The 16,141-nt window shown below is 41.0% G+C and overlaps 2 protein-coding genes across 6 annotated transcripts; one reads left to right on the plus strand and one right to left on the minus strand.

The window, feature by feature from the left end:
• Positions 1-466: 466 nt before the first annotated feature.
• gmfb (glia maturation factor, beta) lies at positions 467-8,662 on the minus strand. 3 transcript variants are annotated; one of them, XM_042071865.1, is made up of 8 exons: positions 8,399-8,417; positions 6,698-6,792; positions 5,251-5,347; positions 4,669-4,718; positions 4,152-4,201; positions 3,871-3,953; positions 3,445-3,518; positions 467-2,205 (listed from the first exon to the last, which is right to left on the minus strand). In XM_042071865.1, exons 2-8 carry the CDS (start codon positions 6,698-6,700, stop codon positions 2,134-2,136), a joined length of 429 nt encoding a protein of 142 aa, XP_041927799.1. In that variant the 5' UTR covers positions 6,701-6,792; positions 8,399-8,417; the 3' UTR covers positions 467-2,133. The 3 variants fall into 3 exon arrangements, with proteins under 3 accessions (XP_041927799.1, XP_041927798.1, XP_041927800.1); XM_042071864.1 differs by lacking the exon at positions 6,698-6,792 and having other exon boundaries at positions 8,399-8,662; XM_042071866.1 differs by lacking the exon at positions 8,399-8,417 and having other exon boundaries at positions 6,698-6,810.
• Positions 7,921-15,715, plus strand: lgals3a (lectin, galactoside binding soluble 3a). Of its 3 annotated transcripts, XM_042071856.1 has the most exons (7): positions 7,921-8,080; positions 8,487-8,504; positions 9,086-9,263; positions 9,570-9,772; positions 12,818-12,906; positions 13,389-13,545; positions 14,091-15,715. In XM_042071856.1, the coding sequence occupies exons 2-7, from the start codon at positions 8,490-8,492 to the stop codon at positions 14,244-14,246; spliced, it is 798 nt and encodes a 265-aa protein (XP_041927790.1). In that variant the 5' UTR covers positions 7,921-8,080; positions 8,487-8,489; the 3' UTR covers positions 14,247-15,715. The 3 variants fall into 3 exon arrangements, with proteins under 3 accessions (XP_041927790.1, XP_041927789.1, XP_041927791.1); XM_042071855.1 differs by having other exon boundaries at positions 7,924-8,080; positions 9,086-9,772; XM_042071857.1 differs by lacking the exons at positions 12,818-12,906; positions 13,389-13,545; positions 14,091-15,715 and adding an exon at positions 10,890-11,648 and having other exon boundaries at positions 7,939-8,080; positions 9,086-9,772.
• Positions 15,716-16,141: the final 426 nt, after the last annotated feature.

The following is a 16,141-nucleotide window of genomic DNA, read 5'->3' on the forward strand; positions in this document are numbered from 1 at the left end:
CTCGCTCCTCTGCCTCTGTTTGCATTGTGTCCTCAGAGAAAGCCACTGGAAGTTAGCAACACAAATACAGTAATGTTACCTGTGATTGGTGGAGATGCTCATATTGCACAGATTAAAGGTGTCAATGCTAATTGCTGCACATACTAAAAAAATAAATACTTCAAAATAATGAGCCATGAAGATACAGACAGCACACACACAATCCATTACTTGTCAATCCATTACTTGCCATGTATCAGTGTGTCCACAACATTGTGTTTGGACAGCGCAGAGATTTTCTGTTATGAAATGTGACTGTTTTCAAAAGGACACAGTGGAACACATTATCCCTAATGCCATCTCTGTGCGCGCGCACACAAACACAAACACACACACACACACAGTCTTACACCCCAATACACTGCTGCAACCACCTGAAGACACCTGATATCTGTTGAGTTATTAGAGAACTGGAACATCAAAAATGTGTGTTCATGTAAAATTGTGATTTAATAAGGATATTCAACAATATCTGCCACATTTGGGGCATGTCAATGAGAACCATTGTATCAAACAATTTATAAATGAAACCTCTAATTAATTAAATTCCAAGCAAGTTGGACCAAAAAACAAACATTGGTTACATTTTTAAGACACACTCAAGTAAAGTTGGTTTGAAACAAAATGAATAACCTTCCTATCACTCTAACCATCTCATTCAAGTTAGATACAAAAACAAGTTATGTCCCAAAAAAACTCGGCAATGTGCATGTGCCATCATCAGACATACAACGCAGAACACAATATACTGAGTTTTGAGGAGGTATAAATGTGTTAATATTTTAGCATGAACTCAGACCTTTAAAATAAATCCTTAGATTAGCTTTTCATAGTTTTCTGTAAACATTCCAAACTAATCCAGTGTTTAATGCATTCTTAGAAGATTCTGTTGTTTAGTGTAAATATATAAAAATTCAACATTAATCCAAGCGTGTTGTGAGACATTCGTTGTTTTTTTTATTATTACTTTCAGTCTCACAGTTGTTTAGTAAGAGAGAAAATATTAATGAGTTACAAACGAGTTTGTTTATACATACTGACCTCTTCAAAGAGCGAGAGAGATGAACAAATACAGTGCACACCCCAGACAGACACACCCACAATGCACCATGGAGTGACAGAGCGCTCTAAGAGCATCTCCAGTGGGGTGCAACTCTAGTTTTCACAGCTCTATTCTTGAAAAGTAGTTTGGAGAACAGAATAAAAGATCTGCTTGCTGGATATCAAGTGTGTTACATCTAAACATGGTCACATTATAGAAAACCCCAAATGCTCTCCCAATGATGCTTATGTTATCACTCTCTCTTTCCTTGGGCTTACTTGGATCAAGTAACATAGCTGGGCCCATCTATCAATAAAAAAGGATGGAGAAATATTTGGTCACAGTTGTTGTCCATTTAGAACAATTATTGTATCACAACGGGAAATACTGTCTGAACCCATAACCACCTAATAATTTTCATCATCTTCTGCAACAGTACGTAGGGTGGCGCAAAATGTATTTTTTTGTGACTACTTAGTGTTTCACTTTTCATTGGTCAGATAAATCACGGATATCACAATGCCCTTTTCCACATACAAATTAAAACAAAAGAACCTAGACTGTCTGTCCAGGTTTGTCTGTTGTGCATTCACTTTTAACTGTATGTCTGTATTTTAAACATGGGTCCACATTTTAGAGTTAACAACCCTTTTCCAGATTAGTGTGTTGGATAGAACTGTCAAATGACTTAATGGCGGATCGTAGTGAGGTAAATGGCAGTGTTGAATCAATACTAGACAATCACAAAAATCTCATGAGTTAGTTTTGTCTGGAACCAAATGTCTGTTTCTAAAGAGGTTTTCAACTCTCAAGTTTCATCTTTGCCTTTTTGATGTAGTTTGGGTCCTGTGTACACATGTATCAGATCTACACTGGGTTGGTGAAAGTTAAGACTTCGGATTTAGGGAAGGTGGTGGAGGTTAAGACAGAGCAGATAGTTAACTGTGGTAAAGAAAATGGATTAGGATTTGTTCTCCCCTTGAGTAACGTGCGTCGCCCTCGCTTGTCCTCTCCTCCGATGCTGCGGGGTGGGGTAGGGAGGTCGAGAGCGACTAGCGGAAAAATCCCAGCTTCTCCCTCAGCCACTCCTCAGTCAGGTCTTCAGTATTCCTGATCTCAAACACCTGTCCAGGTGAGACACAAACGGAAGTGATAGATGGTCATGCGCTTATAAAGAACACCAACACATACATGCACAGACACACACACACACACAATCACAATCCCTATACTCCTAAAAGTCCTGACACACTTATCGTCCTCTATAAATAAAGTGCTCTCTTGCAGGCGCAAAGGGAAGGGTAGCCAGTGAGCCTGGCTAGTACTGACTGTGTGCTGAAGTGTCCTTGAGCAGAAAACTCAACCCTTAATTGCTCCCACCATCCAGAAATAGGCCTTGCATGGTCACCTCTGGCGTTGGTAGGTAGACATAAGACATAAGTAGAAGAATACTATATATAAATGCTGCTCATTTACTATTTATGGAGTTACACTTGAGGAGGCAGAGCATTGCAATAAGAAACATGAGGCTTTAGGAGTAATGCATGCTCAAACATACAGAGAGACGCTGGTTATGTGAAGGCTAATTCAACGTAGGGAAATTCAAGTACCTCAAAAATTTGCTTTCTTATTATGGAATGAATTTAATGTTTTTTTTCCCTGAATTGAAAGAGACTGGATGCACGAGACTTTAAAAAGTCTCAAAATTAATTTCATAATAATGATAATGATTTATCATCTTGGAACCTTTCACATAAAAGTCTAAGTAAAGAACATTTGGGAGCCAAGTCACAACGAATCTGAACAAATCCGAATCTCTGTGGGCATTTTATCACAGTTGTACAATTAGCTAAACTTGCCAAGTTACCCTGGCAGCAATATCTTTAACCATATTTTACAACATTAAATGCAGGATGGTATTTTAAATACCCTGTAGCAACATTAAACATCCATTCCAAGCCAGTGGTGCTGAACTGATGACTGGGTGGGGGTGTACACTATGGAACGCAACTCTCCTCTGTGTCCATTTTTTTGCCAATAAAATGTTCCAAAAATATAATGCTTTTGCCATCAGATGTCACCAAAACATAATGCATTTAAATTTTGAAGGGAAGATTATTTTGGTTGCCTCAACAACACATACAGTAGCTATAGCCATTATCAATTCACAAATGTTTTGCCAGGGCTAGCCCCATGCAGCATCTCAGTAGATGCAAATGTCATCGTAATTGCCTCAAATCTGATTCCCAGTTATAATTCTGACACAGTGGAAAGATCATACCATGCTGATATAATTTCAGAAAGACTGAGCACAGTGCAAATATCATGTTTACCAGTAATACACAAGAAATGCAAAACCTTACCTTAGTTAATTCTACTGTTTGAACCAGTTTGTTTTTGCTCCCAGCGTACATCATTTGTTGTTCTGGTTTGCAACCTGTGATATGAGAAAAATATAAATGCTGAGTGGTCATATTTTTATAAAGTTGGCCATGCTGTAGATATGTAAATGCAGTGGGAAAGGTGAGCCAAAATGTCTTCATTGACAAAACTTATTTTTAGTTATTGTGCAATTACTGTATATATATGCACATCATTAAAAGTGGTCACAAGAAAATAATCTACTCCTTGAATAGATTACACTTCCCACATTATGGAAGTACATTATCACAGTGACTAATGGGAACATTCAGTCAAATACATCTGATTTTAGAGTAAATGCATGCAACATTCATGACCTTGAACTGTACAACATAAAGAGTGCAACTTCAAAGTGGTGAGATATTTACCAACAGGACTTGAAAAGATGAAGCAGAGAGGGTAGGACACCCGTCCGTCATCGTGCACATACTTATAACTGTAGACCACAAATGTACTTGAGGTTAAGGAGAGAAAAAAACACTACCAGAGAAAACATACTATCTATCAGCACTGGACTGGGTTGAAACATGCTCATGAAAGACCATACACCTTCCAGTCCAATGTACATCTGAAGTGCCCGTTTGCATGCAACACTGCTCAAAGTAAGCACTGGGTGGTTAGAAGGTGCATTTTCCAAATGAAAGGATATCTTGGTTGTCTTTCTGGGAGTTCATCCTTCAAGTCATCAGGAGAAATGTCCTGCAATGAGAAGATACTAATGAGATGCTTTTAAAGATTGTGGTGAGTTATGCTAAACTCACATCATGTGACAACTGTTCACAGTGAAGGTATTATGAATGTAAAGGAAAAGATGGTCTTCTGGATGCCAAAGTGAATGATGGGAATGGATAACTTTTATATGTTTTGTTTATTGACATTTTAACTTGCTCTGCCTAGGCAGATTTTGTTCAGCCAGAGTTCATCCATGCAAATATTGTGGTCATGACTGGACCAAATGATGATACAAAAGATAAGAGCAACTCACAACATTCAAAACTCCAGTCAGAAATCCAACTACCCAGACTTGCAGTTCAAAGAAAGTATTCATCCCAAAATGATATGTAATATTGTGGTGCCACGTGTTATATCCTAATATCTGTAATTCACCCACTTAATTTCATGACTGAATGTATATTAGAAACTTCAAAATCATTCCAAAAACTTGCCTCATGTTCCTCATCAAGGATTACCAGCTGTCGGTCCTTGTCAATCTTCACTGATGTAAAGACAAGGAAAAAACATTTTAACACTCAATTACTGAAAAAGACATCCCATTTATATCAAGCCATTAACTCCTTAAATAACCAACTATAGTTTAGATTCAACTTTACTTTATTGTCATTGTACAGAGTACAAGTACAAAGCCAACGAAATGCAGTTTGCGTCTAACCAGAAGTGCAAAAGAGCATATAGTAATATGAGCATATAGTAATATGAGCTTTACATATTAAGTTGGACAAAATACTCAGTTGTGTTGGACAAGCTGCACTGAAGCATTTCCCAACATGATACAAAGTAGAGTGAAAACATCATAATGGAAACATGAAAGGAATTTGACCGTCTCTCTACATGAGAGCTTTAATGTCCCCTCAAGAAAGTGTAGGCAAGAGTGAATCCACATCTTAGAGTAAAAGTTAGACAGAATGGAAGACATTGTCATAAGGTACTGTTTTACCGTAAATGCTCTCAAAGTACAGATATGCACAGCAAAAAGAAAAGACCATTATTACACCTCAGAGACAACTTACTGATAATGGCGGCATTGTTGGTCTCCTTTCGGAAACGAAATGCCCGCAGTTTTTTCACTAGATCCTCATCAACATCACACACAACCAATGATTCACTCTGTGGGCGACAAAAGTGTCAAGTTTAGAAATAACAGCTGCCACAAAGGTACACCACAAACACCACAGAACTGCTTCTAATTGGACGTTAACACTTTGCTGACAAATACCATACTAAAGTGGTTAGGGCCCGTATTCATGAAGAATCTTAATAAAAGCAGCTCATAACCTGTGAATTTAGATGAAACTCCTAGGAATAATGGGCATGAGTCTTGAAATTTAAGACTAATTAAGGGATACGGAAATATAAAATGCTTTGTGAATATGGGCCTAGGACCCATAGCTGATGATATGTGATATATGTGACAGATGCACATTTTTTAAGTATAGACGTCTTATCCTACAAGCTCTCAAACTCTTAATGTTGCCAACATTCAATGTTTCAGCCCAAATACTTTAAGAAAACTCCACAAATGCAGACAGTTGTTGCAAACTGCTGTAACTTAATTGTAACCTGGCTGTTTGCAACTGATGAGCTGTCAAATAAATGGCTGACAAATTAAGTTCCTAGACCTAAAATTGAACTCTTCATGTAAGCGGATTGCCTCTGTTCAACTGCAGGCTACACAGAAGAATTGAATTGGTTACCAATTCAGACACTAACTGATTACAATATATGTTTAGTTAGAGATATGATTCTGCGGTTGAGATCAATGATCCAGCACTGTCAGAATATGTAGCCTGTTCCACGTCAATGTAGGCTGACGTTGCCTATTTGCAACACCTCACATTGTGATGGTCCTATATTTCAGCTTCTATAATTCCTTTGTTTCGACACAAGTCTGCAGGCCATTTTAGAATCGACGAATTATTAAAAACATGGTCGCTTCCGCTCAAAAATCAATTCCCATTTGCCAGTCACATGGATGTGATTTTGCATTTCCCTAGATCATGAACAGGTTTTCGTTACTTGTGGATCACAAGCTAGCTAGCAAAGTACAGGAAATTAGGATTTTGGACGGTATGGTAGGTATGTCTGTCTGCGCGATGTAAAAGCATTCGTACGTCACAATATGTGGTCAACATTCCCACTACACAACAATTAAACAGCGGACTCTTGAAACATATTTATAGCCAACTTTCTCCAAACTCGAAAGATGCCGGAGGGAGGGCTATGCTAGCTATGCTGCGCTCCGTGCATTGACATGTTGCAGCACATCACAATGAATTGGGTGGAACTGCATATTTGTCTGGGCGATATGGAGCGGTACAGACACACGACAGTCTCGCACACATAAACAAGCCCCGGACGCAATCTCGGAATGAAGGCCACAAGGCTAGCACAATTACACACACAGCGATATTGTTTAATTAGTTTACGTCGTATTTCTTTATGCAGTTCCCCACTTACCATTTTCGCGAAGCGCAGACTCAGATTGTGTGGACCTCAGTGTACTGTAGTTTTTTCAGCCAAGTCTTGTGACTCAATTTCGACCAATCCTAGTTCTTATCCACCCACACACACACACACACACACACACACACACACAAACACATCACCACCACTCCAGATCTGTCAGACAAGGGTTATCGTAAAGTCAGTCGGATGTAAAAGTAGACACGTCAAGGAATTTTAAGCTTAGGCTTTAATCATTTCTATAGGTGATGTGGTCATGCCGTTACATTTGCTGAGGAAGAACGTTGACATGATTAGGGCTCTGAAGTTCAGGCCTATATTTATCTAAGTTATTACCATGATATGGTATTGGGCAGAGAAGAGAGTCAAGTCTAATCAATGACATCCTCGTTAAAATCATTCGCATTGTGGATGAATAGCTGTATCCAGCTTCTGCCATCACTGCTGCAGTTTTTTTCTTAGCTGGCTACAGTTCAAGGAATTTCACAAAATGTTGAGCCTAGTATCATTCAATCGGATACTGGAAAGCCATTTGAATTTGCTTTACATACAGGGTCACTAATGATCATTCAGAATATTCCAAATTGTACAATTGTGCTGCTTTTACTCTTTAGCAGATGACTATCCGAAAATCACTCAGACAGGTTACATTTGGTAGTTTGAATATGATTAATGTGAGTCCATGCCTATCTATAATGAAAGAAAACATAACAAAAATAATTGTAGCTAGGCCTACAAATCTGCCTACACAATGTCAAGGTAAAGGTCAAGCTAGACTAGACATTGGTGTATTATTTTGCATTACTTATTTCACTTGCAACATAATTTAGGCCTTTTAGAACTGCTACTTAAGGTTTGGGAATCTGCCTTATTTTGAGGATGTCACGTTGAGACTATGACAACGAATGTTTTGTTATGGGACAGCCTATGAGTAAGCCTAATTAATTACACATCCATTTTTACATCCAGTCACCTGATGAAATGAAACTGCACAGTTCCACAATGGAAGGAATATCGTCATAAATACCTTTTGGGCTACCGTACAGTGGAAATGAGGTTAATCTGTCATGCGCAGTCAGACTCTTCTGCCCAACCCTCTGACAGTTCGGGGTAGTCATGTGGACTGCGAAGTTATTGTAGATCTTTATATAAACTGGATGGGCCTATTTCCTTCAAGTTGACTCCATGTAGTTGCACTCATGTACTAGAAGTCTGTTTATTTTCAACGCTGCGCGTAAAACACCATGTTCGGGTTAAACGTACTTCCTTTGTAGAGTTGTCTAATTTAGTTTCACCATCACTGCACTGGTGTGGTGAATGGGTGGTCCAGAAACCAACTAGCTTAAGACACAGAGAAGAGGCCCACATCTAGCTGAGGTAATGTTACAATTGCCCAATGTATACAATACACATATCAGTACCTGCATGCAGCTGGCTTCGAATGTCCACGGCTTGTTTAATAGTTACAATGTAATGCTAACAGAGATAGAACACGCTTGCTACCTTGAATCGAAGTGAGAGATACGTTAGCTTCTTAGCTGTTTTGTTTGAGTGTAGCTTGCTAACTTATTAGCGTGATGTAAACTTGGAAGCGACGACGAGCACAAAGAAAGCAATGTAACGCTATCAAAGAGTTTAGAAGGGCTCTTTGACGTTATTTAATTCGGCCTAAATCGGTTTACGACTTTGACTCACCTCGCTGTTGCTTGCGACTTGCCATTGATTTCTCTGTAATCCGAATCCACATTCTAGCCACTTAAAAACTCTTGTCTGTATTTCACAGGCCATGGCAGATTTTTCGGTAAGTTTTTGTTGCTGTTTTTATTAACCTATCCATTAGGCTATAATCATTTGTTGGTAATTCGTGATGACTAACTTACTAAAGCAGTTAATTATATATAGCCCACTGACATCAACGTTACTCCAAATGTGTGTATTCTAATGCTTAACTGTGAAATTGTGGTCGAAATGATGCGGATATTTTAGCTCCATTGTCCATGGTAGTCTACGCCATACCTATATTGTGATGGGATGGAATGGAACGCTTTGCCAGCCCTCACCAACCACACGTCAATCAAATCGCTATTCAATTACCACCAAGAAAGCTATTTATAAAGACCTCATTTGCGATCTCTGCTTACCTGGATTTACAATGTGTTGAACAAAAACTGAGCTGGCAAAGATGTTGAGTGTCTGACCTTTAACATTTGCCCAAACTTTTGTAGCTGCACCTGTTAATTTTCTAAAATAATCTGCCTGGTGTGAGTGAGTAGTCCTCTATAGAAGTTTGATAGTCTTCACACAGGTAGGCCTGTCTAGTATTAAGATTTAAGATGATGCCCCAATCACATTTGATATTATCAACATCATCTTTGCTTGTAGCTAGCTGATGCCATTGCAGACGATGTCCCGGGAGCAGCCTCCAAACAGGGCAACACAAACCCCTCTGGTCCAGGGCCCAACGCTCCACCACCACCCACAAACCCCGGATGGCCTGGCTCAGCCCCTGGTGGTCCAAACTACCCATCTGCTGGAGGCCCAACCCAGCCACCTGCCCCAGGTGGGTTCCCTGGTGGGCCCTCGGGTCCTGGAGCTCCTAACCAGTTTCCAGGACAGTACCCATCAGGTCCTGGTGCACCCACTGCCCCAGGGGGCTACCCACCAGGGCCGGGGGTACCAGGACAGTTCCCTTCCAGCCCTGGAGCTCCGGGACAGTTCCCCTCCATGCCAGGGTACCCACCAGGCGGGGCCCCGCCAGGACAGTTCCCTGGAGGGGCTCCGTCACCCTACAACTCTGGACTGTTCCCCTCCACGCCGGGCGGGCCACCAGGACCTTTCCCTAACATGCCTTATCCACCCCCTGCAGGTGGGATGTACGGGCCTGGAGGCCCTGGAGCTTTCCCACCTGGCCCAGCACCGGGCTTCCCAAGCGGAGGGTTCCCTCCTCTGCCTCCAGGATCATGGGGATCTCCTGGCGGCGGGTTCCCTGCTCAGCCAGGTGGCCCTGGATCTTATGGACCAGGGCCCATGGGCCCGTATGGAGGACCTGGTGCTCCAGGAGGGATGCTTGTGAGTACACATCCTCATGTCCTTCTACTTTCCTTCACTCCTAGCATGCCTTTCACACATAAAGTCCCACATCAGGAAGCAATACATAAAACTAAGATCACATAAACATGGCAAAAATATGGTGTTTTAGATGATATGCTTTATGTGTGAAAGGTGTGTATTGCAATTTCTTCTTATCTCTTCTCTTCTCTACTATAAGCACTGACTAAGAGGGTGGGTCTCTAAACTGTGGAAAGGATGATGCTGTATGGCTTTCCAGCACGCTGAAAACACTCTTGGACATTCTTGTGTACGGCTTTCAGCTGAAGCTATAACTAGTGTTTTAATGTCACTTCACATTGCATTATTTGGTGCTTGGGTATAGCAAGCATATTTTATAGGGAATCCCACACATGTCAGCACTGTCGGGATTGGTTGATACATTGAGCATTAGATTGATTGTGTCGGGGGTTAGCAATGAGCTGACGCAGCACAGATTCAGGCAGAGTGTGGGAGTCCGATGTGGCAGATTGGGGTTATATGGTGTCTAAGACAGCACTATGTGTTTCCCTTGAGAATTTTCAGGAAGCACAGAGGAAATTAAAGTGAAAGAAAAATGGGAGAAATATCCATTGATCTACTGTATCAGCACACAGTAAGGGATGTCCACATCCTCAAGAGTATTGATCTACACAAGAGAGAAAAAATCCCTTTTGTCGTTCTTTAGTTGTGGTTTAAGGGCATCTAAACAATGGGAACATGGTGTGAACTTTTGGTGTAAATAGGCTGTGTGTTCTCTGGGTTTTGGGCTTTCTAAAGCAATCCTCTATCACAACTCTGCTTGTTTCCCCCATTTCCTTTTGTCAGTGCGTGGCATGCCTAATATTCTTATGCCCTCATCTGTGTTGTTGGGACTGTTTCAGTTTTGCTTTCTTTCTTTCTTTTGTCATATTTTTTGTACGCCGGCTTCTTGTCTTACGGTGATAAGACTGGGTTGGCTCTGTGGCTATCAGGTGGTGCAAAGGTTGCCTCGGGCAGAAGAGAACGCTGTTCAGCCTCACGCTTCACCCACTAAAGCAATAGAAACAACCCAGAACGGACCGATTGAATAACACTGCCACGTCTTCTTATTTTTCAGCCCCCCAATAGACCGCCATATTTTTGAGTGCAGGCATCTGAAAGCCTTCTGCCGCAGCAGAAGGACGATGAGATGAGATGGAGGATGCAGACAGCTCTTCACAGGCTCTTCTCTAATGGGCCCTTTGCGTTACAGCTTCAGCATCACAGAGCCAAGCTGTCAGAAGCATCTCACCGCTTTTTGATTACTTTCACAGTCCCTTAAACACCCCCCCCCCCCCCCGTTTGGGACCAAATGGTGCCTATTTTTCACAAATGAAGCACTTTATTATTATCATTATTATTATTGCTATTTTGACTACATACATTTTTTAGCCGAGTATTTTATTTCAGCAATGCTTAATCACTGAAAAAGCACCTGCTTACTTAAGAAACACTTATGTTGATTATGTTGAACGTTGTTAATGTGTTACTGACTGTGCCAGGTCAGTGTTCAGCTGTCCCCTGTCTCACTGAACTTCTACAGGTTCTTAGGGAAACACCTACTGTTAGCAGTGTGCAAGCCTCACTGCAACTAAAGATAAATGTAGAAAAAATATAGCACACCCTTGAACCCTTGACTTGAGTCTTCAGTGAGAAGTGCCTTTCTCATTTTTTCCAGATTAATTTGAATAACTAATTAGGATCTCCTGTACTCGATAGGAGAAGAGTGCATGTTTTTACTTTCATCAAATCTGGCATGGGAATGTGACCTGCATGAATGAATGTACTCCAGCTTTTCTCTTCTGGCTGAATAAAGACTAAGTGTATCTTTTCCAAAGTTGTTTACAAAGCTGTGTTCAATGACACTTTGATATATTATTACAATGAAACACAATGACATGTATAAACACTCACTTTACATGTAATTTCTTTTTGTAATTTTGAGCATGATTTCAGTGTTGGGTTCCAGTGTGATCTGTAGGCACTTTGGTTATTTCCTCATAAACCAGCATGTCCAATGTAGTGTTATGCCCTCAGCCGTGTTAAGTTGGAATGTTGGGTGTCTGGTTTCTGTGGTTTAATGATACAGAAAGTGTACTTTGACAAGACACACCAACTGGGAAATGATTGATGTTTCCACAAAGCAAGTTATGTATGTAATAAGCAATGTTTTGAAGTAAACCGTAACATCTCTTCACACAGGTAAACAACATACATAGGCTACATCCTACTGATGTATCCAATGTACGTTTATTATACCTAAACAATACATCCACACATGTCAAAGTACTTCACTCAGAATTCAAATACTGTTACAAAGACAGATTACACTGAACCCTGTGTTTAATGCACATTTACAAGGGGCCAAACCTAAGGCCTTTGCTGGTATGTAAATGAGTCATGGGGCGTGGTCAGACCTTGGAATCTGGGCAAAGGGATCCAATGGGGCCACTGTGTTGTCATGGAAAGTGTTGCCATGGGGAAGCCAGTCTGTCACAGTGTTGTCATGACTCATGGACAGAAGGTTTGTTTTTATTGATAGAAGTCTAAAAAAAAAGTATGAAATACTGTTGTGAAACTTTTACTTTGGATGTTTAGTTCTTCCACATGTATCCAGTGTTTCCCCACACATAATGGAGTTTGTGACCAGAATGAAAGTACCATTGGCCACAGAAGATTAAAAAATGACAGGTGCACATACACAGATCAGGTTGAAAGATTGTGAAGTTGATGGTGTGCTGGTGGCATTTGAGGACTGACACATTCAGAGCATGCTAATCACTTTAACTCAGTCAATTTTGTTAATGAGCAGTTGCTCTGAGGATTTCCCTGGCCAGACCGGATCCCTTGGTGAAGTATTTCAATGTGGCTATGCCCACTGACAGACCCACCCTCCTAATCTGCTCTTGTCAATGATGTGTAGTGATATTGAAGTTTTGTCTGTGGTGAAACATGTGATCGTGACCTGTTATGTACTTCCTGTTGTCCGTGTGCCGTGTCCTGCAGCCAGTGCCGTACCATTTGCCTCTTCATGCGGGCATCATGCCTCACCTGCTGATCACCGTGGTTGGAGAGCCATTCCCAGGAGGAGACAGGTACACCACTCAGGCCTTTTCCCACACGCACACTCACAGCAGCAGACATATACCCACAGGGTTTACATGGATCCTCGAAATCCTTGAAATCTTCTGAATTTGAGAAACGTAATTCAAGGGCTTTGAAACTTTTTTGAAAATAGACACAGCTCTTTTAAAGTGTCTAAATTATTTATTTTGTGATAGAAAATGGAAGAGATCATGTACTCTACCATTGCTATAACACAGCGTCCACACATGTGAAGGCTCTGTTTTTGCAAGCTTCTACAGTATAATGCCTGTATGTTTTTGTTATTTGAGTTAAGTTGGCCTGGAAATTCCTTGAAAAGTCCTTGACCTTTTAGATGTAGGAATCCTGTTGATATTTCTACTCCTGCACTAGATTGTGCTTCATTCCCAGCTCCAACACTGAGATGCATCTATACCTACGTCATATCACACGTCATTTATCGCCCCTCTCATTTTGGTTGTATGTGTTTCAGGTTCCATATAGATTTTGTGAAGGGTGAAGAGGTGGTGTTCCACTTCAACCCCCGTTTCCCTGAGCAGACCATAGTGCGTAACTCACAGCTGGGTGGCTACTGGGGTCCAGAGGAGAGGGATGGGGGGTTCCCCTTCATCCAAGGCCGACAGTTTGAGGTAAGAGAGGAGTCTTAACACAATCTGTATTTCACATATGCATAGAATTGTGTTAAAACAACATATGTTTGCACAGTGTAATTTGATGCTGTAGTGTTTTTGTCTGTCTTTGCTGTCTTTTATGTCTGCCTGTTGCCTTTCTTTTGTGCACTTGCCTTTCGTGTTTATGTTTGCACATTGAGCTTGGAGAAACGCAATTTCATTCAGCTGTGGACTTCTTGTTGTATGGTCTGAATGTAGTAGCTCACCTTGGCTTTAGTTATACTGTATACCTGAGCATCAAAATGAATGTATACACTTATGCTGCACATCAGTACATGACAGGCTCCTACAAGGATTATAGGGCCACCACAACAGTACACAACCTACGCATAACTGTCAGTGATGTCTGTATGTTATGTGTTAAGTGGAATTTGTAGTAATTCATAAGCAGAGACTCGTCACTCCAGGTATCAGTGCAATGAAGGTTTATTCAGTGTTGTTCGGATGTAACCACAGATGGCTGACTTTCACACCATGTGTTGTGTCTCTGTGTTTCTCCACAGCTGAAGATCCTGGTGGAGCAGGACTGCTTCAAGGTGGCAGTTGATGGAGTTCACCTGCTGGAGTATGAGCATCGCGTCGGGGGGCTGGAAGAGGTCACGCTCGTCCGCGTGGAGGGCGACATTGCTCTCTACAGTGCAGGCCCCAGCATGATCTAAAGACATATACACAGACACAAACACACACACACACATACATGCTCTCTCTCTCGCTCTCATTCTCTCTCTCTCTCTCTCTCTCTCTCTCACACACACACACACACACACACACACACACAAACAGAGCTGCTGGACTCAATATATCACAGAATCACAAAGAGTGCAGTTGAGTTCATTATCCCTCTGTGAGAATAATAATGCAGTAACTCATACAACCTGCATTGGAATATGAGAGTGTTTCTAATCATAGTTATACATTGTATAAATTAAAGTATCCAGTGAGGGCTGGGAATATTGTCTTGATATTTTTCTGTGTAGGCGGAATTCAACTTTCACTTATTTCTGCCTCCGTGATGGGGCCAAAGGCTGGTTTATTGCTGTGTAATCACGATTCAAGAGTTGAACTGATTCAGTGTACTGTTCGGACACATTAATTGCTTTCCATCGCTTGGGTTATGTACTAAGAGCCACATGGAAGCTTGAGCAGCTTGTGCCAATTGCTTTAGCTCCTATACAGGACCTATATCAAAGTGTTTGTCTTAAATCTGCAGGCCTTGTTTACTTTCTCCAGCATGCTAAAATATTCGAAATGAGTCCCTCCTTTACCGTTCATGTGAACACAGGGCAGAAACAGACTGAAGTATTCCCAGCCTTCAGAACTGAGAAGCAATTGAAGGAAAATGTAGTTGTCTGTATAATGGCATTGGAGTCCTTGGCAGACCACTCTAATCAGTCCATTATTCACTGATCTTGATTTGATAGATGTCTTGTCAGACTCGGCAAAGCCCAGTCCTTCTATAATACAAGAGATTTACAGCATGTGGGTGTGAGGGCATAGTGATTTCACCAGTTTGGGATTTCTTAGAGCAACACAACGGTGGAAGAGTGCAGAGTCTGAACAGCACGGGAGCACAGCACAAGTTGATATTAACTCTGAGCATGGGAGTGTATGACGCCCATTACTTAAAGATAACCTGAGGATTTTGGATTTCTCTTTTGCTTTTGAACTTTAACCACTTTAGTTTTCTCAGAATACCAGCAGCTGTTGGTTCTCTGGACTTTTGTAGACCTGTTGATGATTTATGTTACAAAAGGGGGAATGCCCCCAATAACTATGACCCATATAGCAACCTCCTATTGTTATAATATTTTAGGTTTGTGAAAGGGGATATATGTTTGGAGTGAATTCAGGAATCCCCTGGAATATTAGTCATTAAAAACAGTTATTACAATGAGTAGCCTAAATGTTACCTGACTGAATCTTATAGCTCATTAATCTCATTATTGCAGATGCACTTGCTACTTGTGTTTGTCTAGCTACTTTCTTCACAAGAAAACTGTCTGTATCTTCATGCTCTTTGTCAACACTCTCAATTGGTCAATGAATTAATTGGACTTGCCAAAGACACTGCAACAAGAGTTAGTTATTTTTAATTTTTTAATAAAATGTTACATATGACTAAAAAGGACTGGCTTGTGTTGTATTGTATATTGTGTGTGATATTTTATGTCGTTCTTATTCATTAAGTTTTAGAGATCCTCTAATTCTAAATTTAGAGATTTAACAGAAGCATAATAACTATAAACATAGAAACACTCTAAGAATGAATTACTTAGAAGGGAAATAGATTACACTCTTTTTGAAGATCCCAAAACTATCGCTAGAAGAGCTGTGGTAAAATCATTCCACCAATGAGGAAAAACAGAAGAAAAGAGTCTTGACTGTCACCTCTTAGTGACACACAGTGAGGTGAAGCACACACTTCAATCCCGGCGCAGTGAGCTGCCTTCTACAACAGCGGCGCTCGGGGAGCAGTGAGGGGTTAGGTGCCTTGCTCAAGGGCACTTCAGCCGTTCCTACTGGTCAGGGTTCGAACCGGCAACCCTCCGGTTAC

The sequence above is a fragment of the Alosa sapidissima genome, chromosome 19, assembly GCF_018492685.1.
Source record: "Alosa sapidissima isolate fAloSap1 chromosome 19, fAloSap1.pri, whole genome shotgun sequence".
NCBI lineage: Eukaryota > Metazoa > Chordata > Actinopteri > Clupeiformes > Clupeidae > Alosa > Alosa sapidissima.

What these genes read in the sequence shown, in the direction of transcription:
- lgals3a (XM_042071855.1), top strand. An exon ending in GTGCTCCAGGAGGGATGCTT is followed by an intron (nt 9,773 to 12,817) that starts GTGAGTACACAT and finishes CGTGTCCTGCAG; the next exon opens with CCAGTGCCGTACCATTTGCC. An exon ending in TCCAAGGCCGACAGTTTGAG is followed by an intron (nt 13,546 to 14,090) that starts GTAAGAGAGGAG and finishes GTTTCTCCACAG; the next exon opens with CTGAAGATCCTGGTGGAGCA.
- gmfb (XM_042071864.1), bottom strand. Translation starts at nt 8,491, where the DNA reads ATGGCCTGTGAAATACAGACAAGAGTTTTTAAGTGGCTAGAATGTGGA. An exon ending in AAGTCGCAAGCAACAGCGAG is followed by an intron (nt 5,348 to 8,398) that starts GTGAGTCAAAGT and finishes TGTCGCCCACAG; the next exon opens with AGTGAATCATTGGTTGTGTG. An exon ending in CATCTTTTCAAGTCCTGTTG is followed by an intron (nt 3,519 to 3,870) that starts GTAAATATCTCA and finishes CTCATATCACAG; the next exon opens with GTTGCAAACCAGAACAACAA.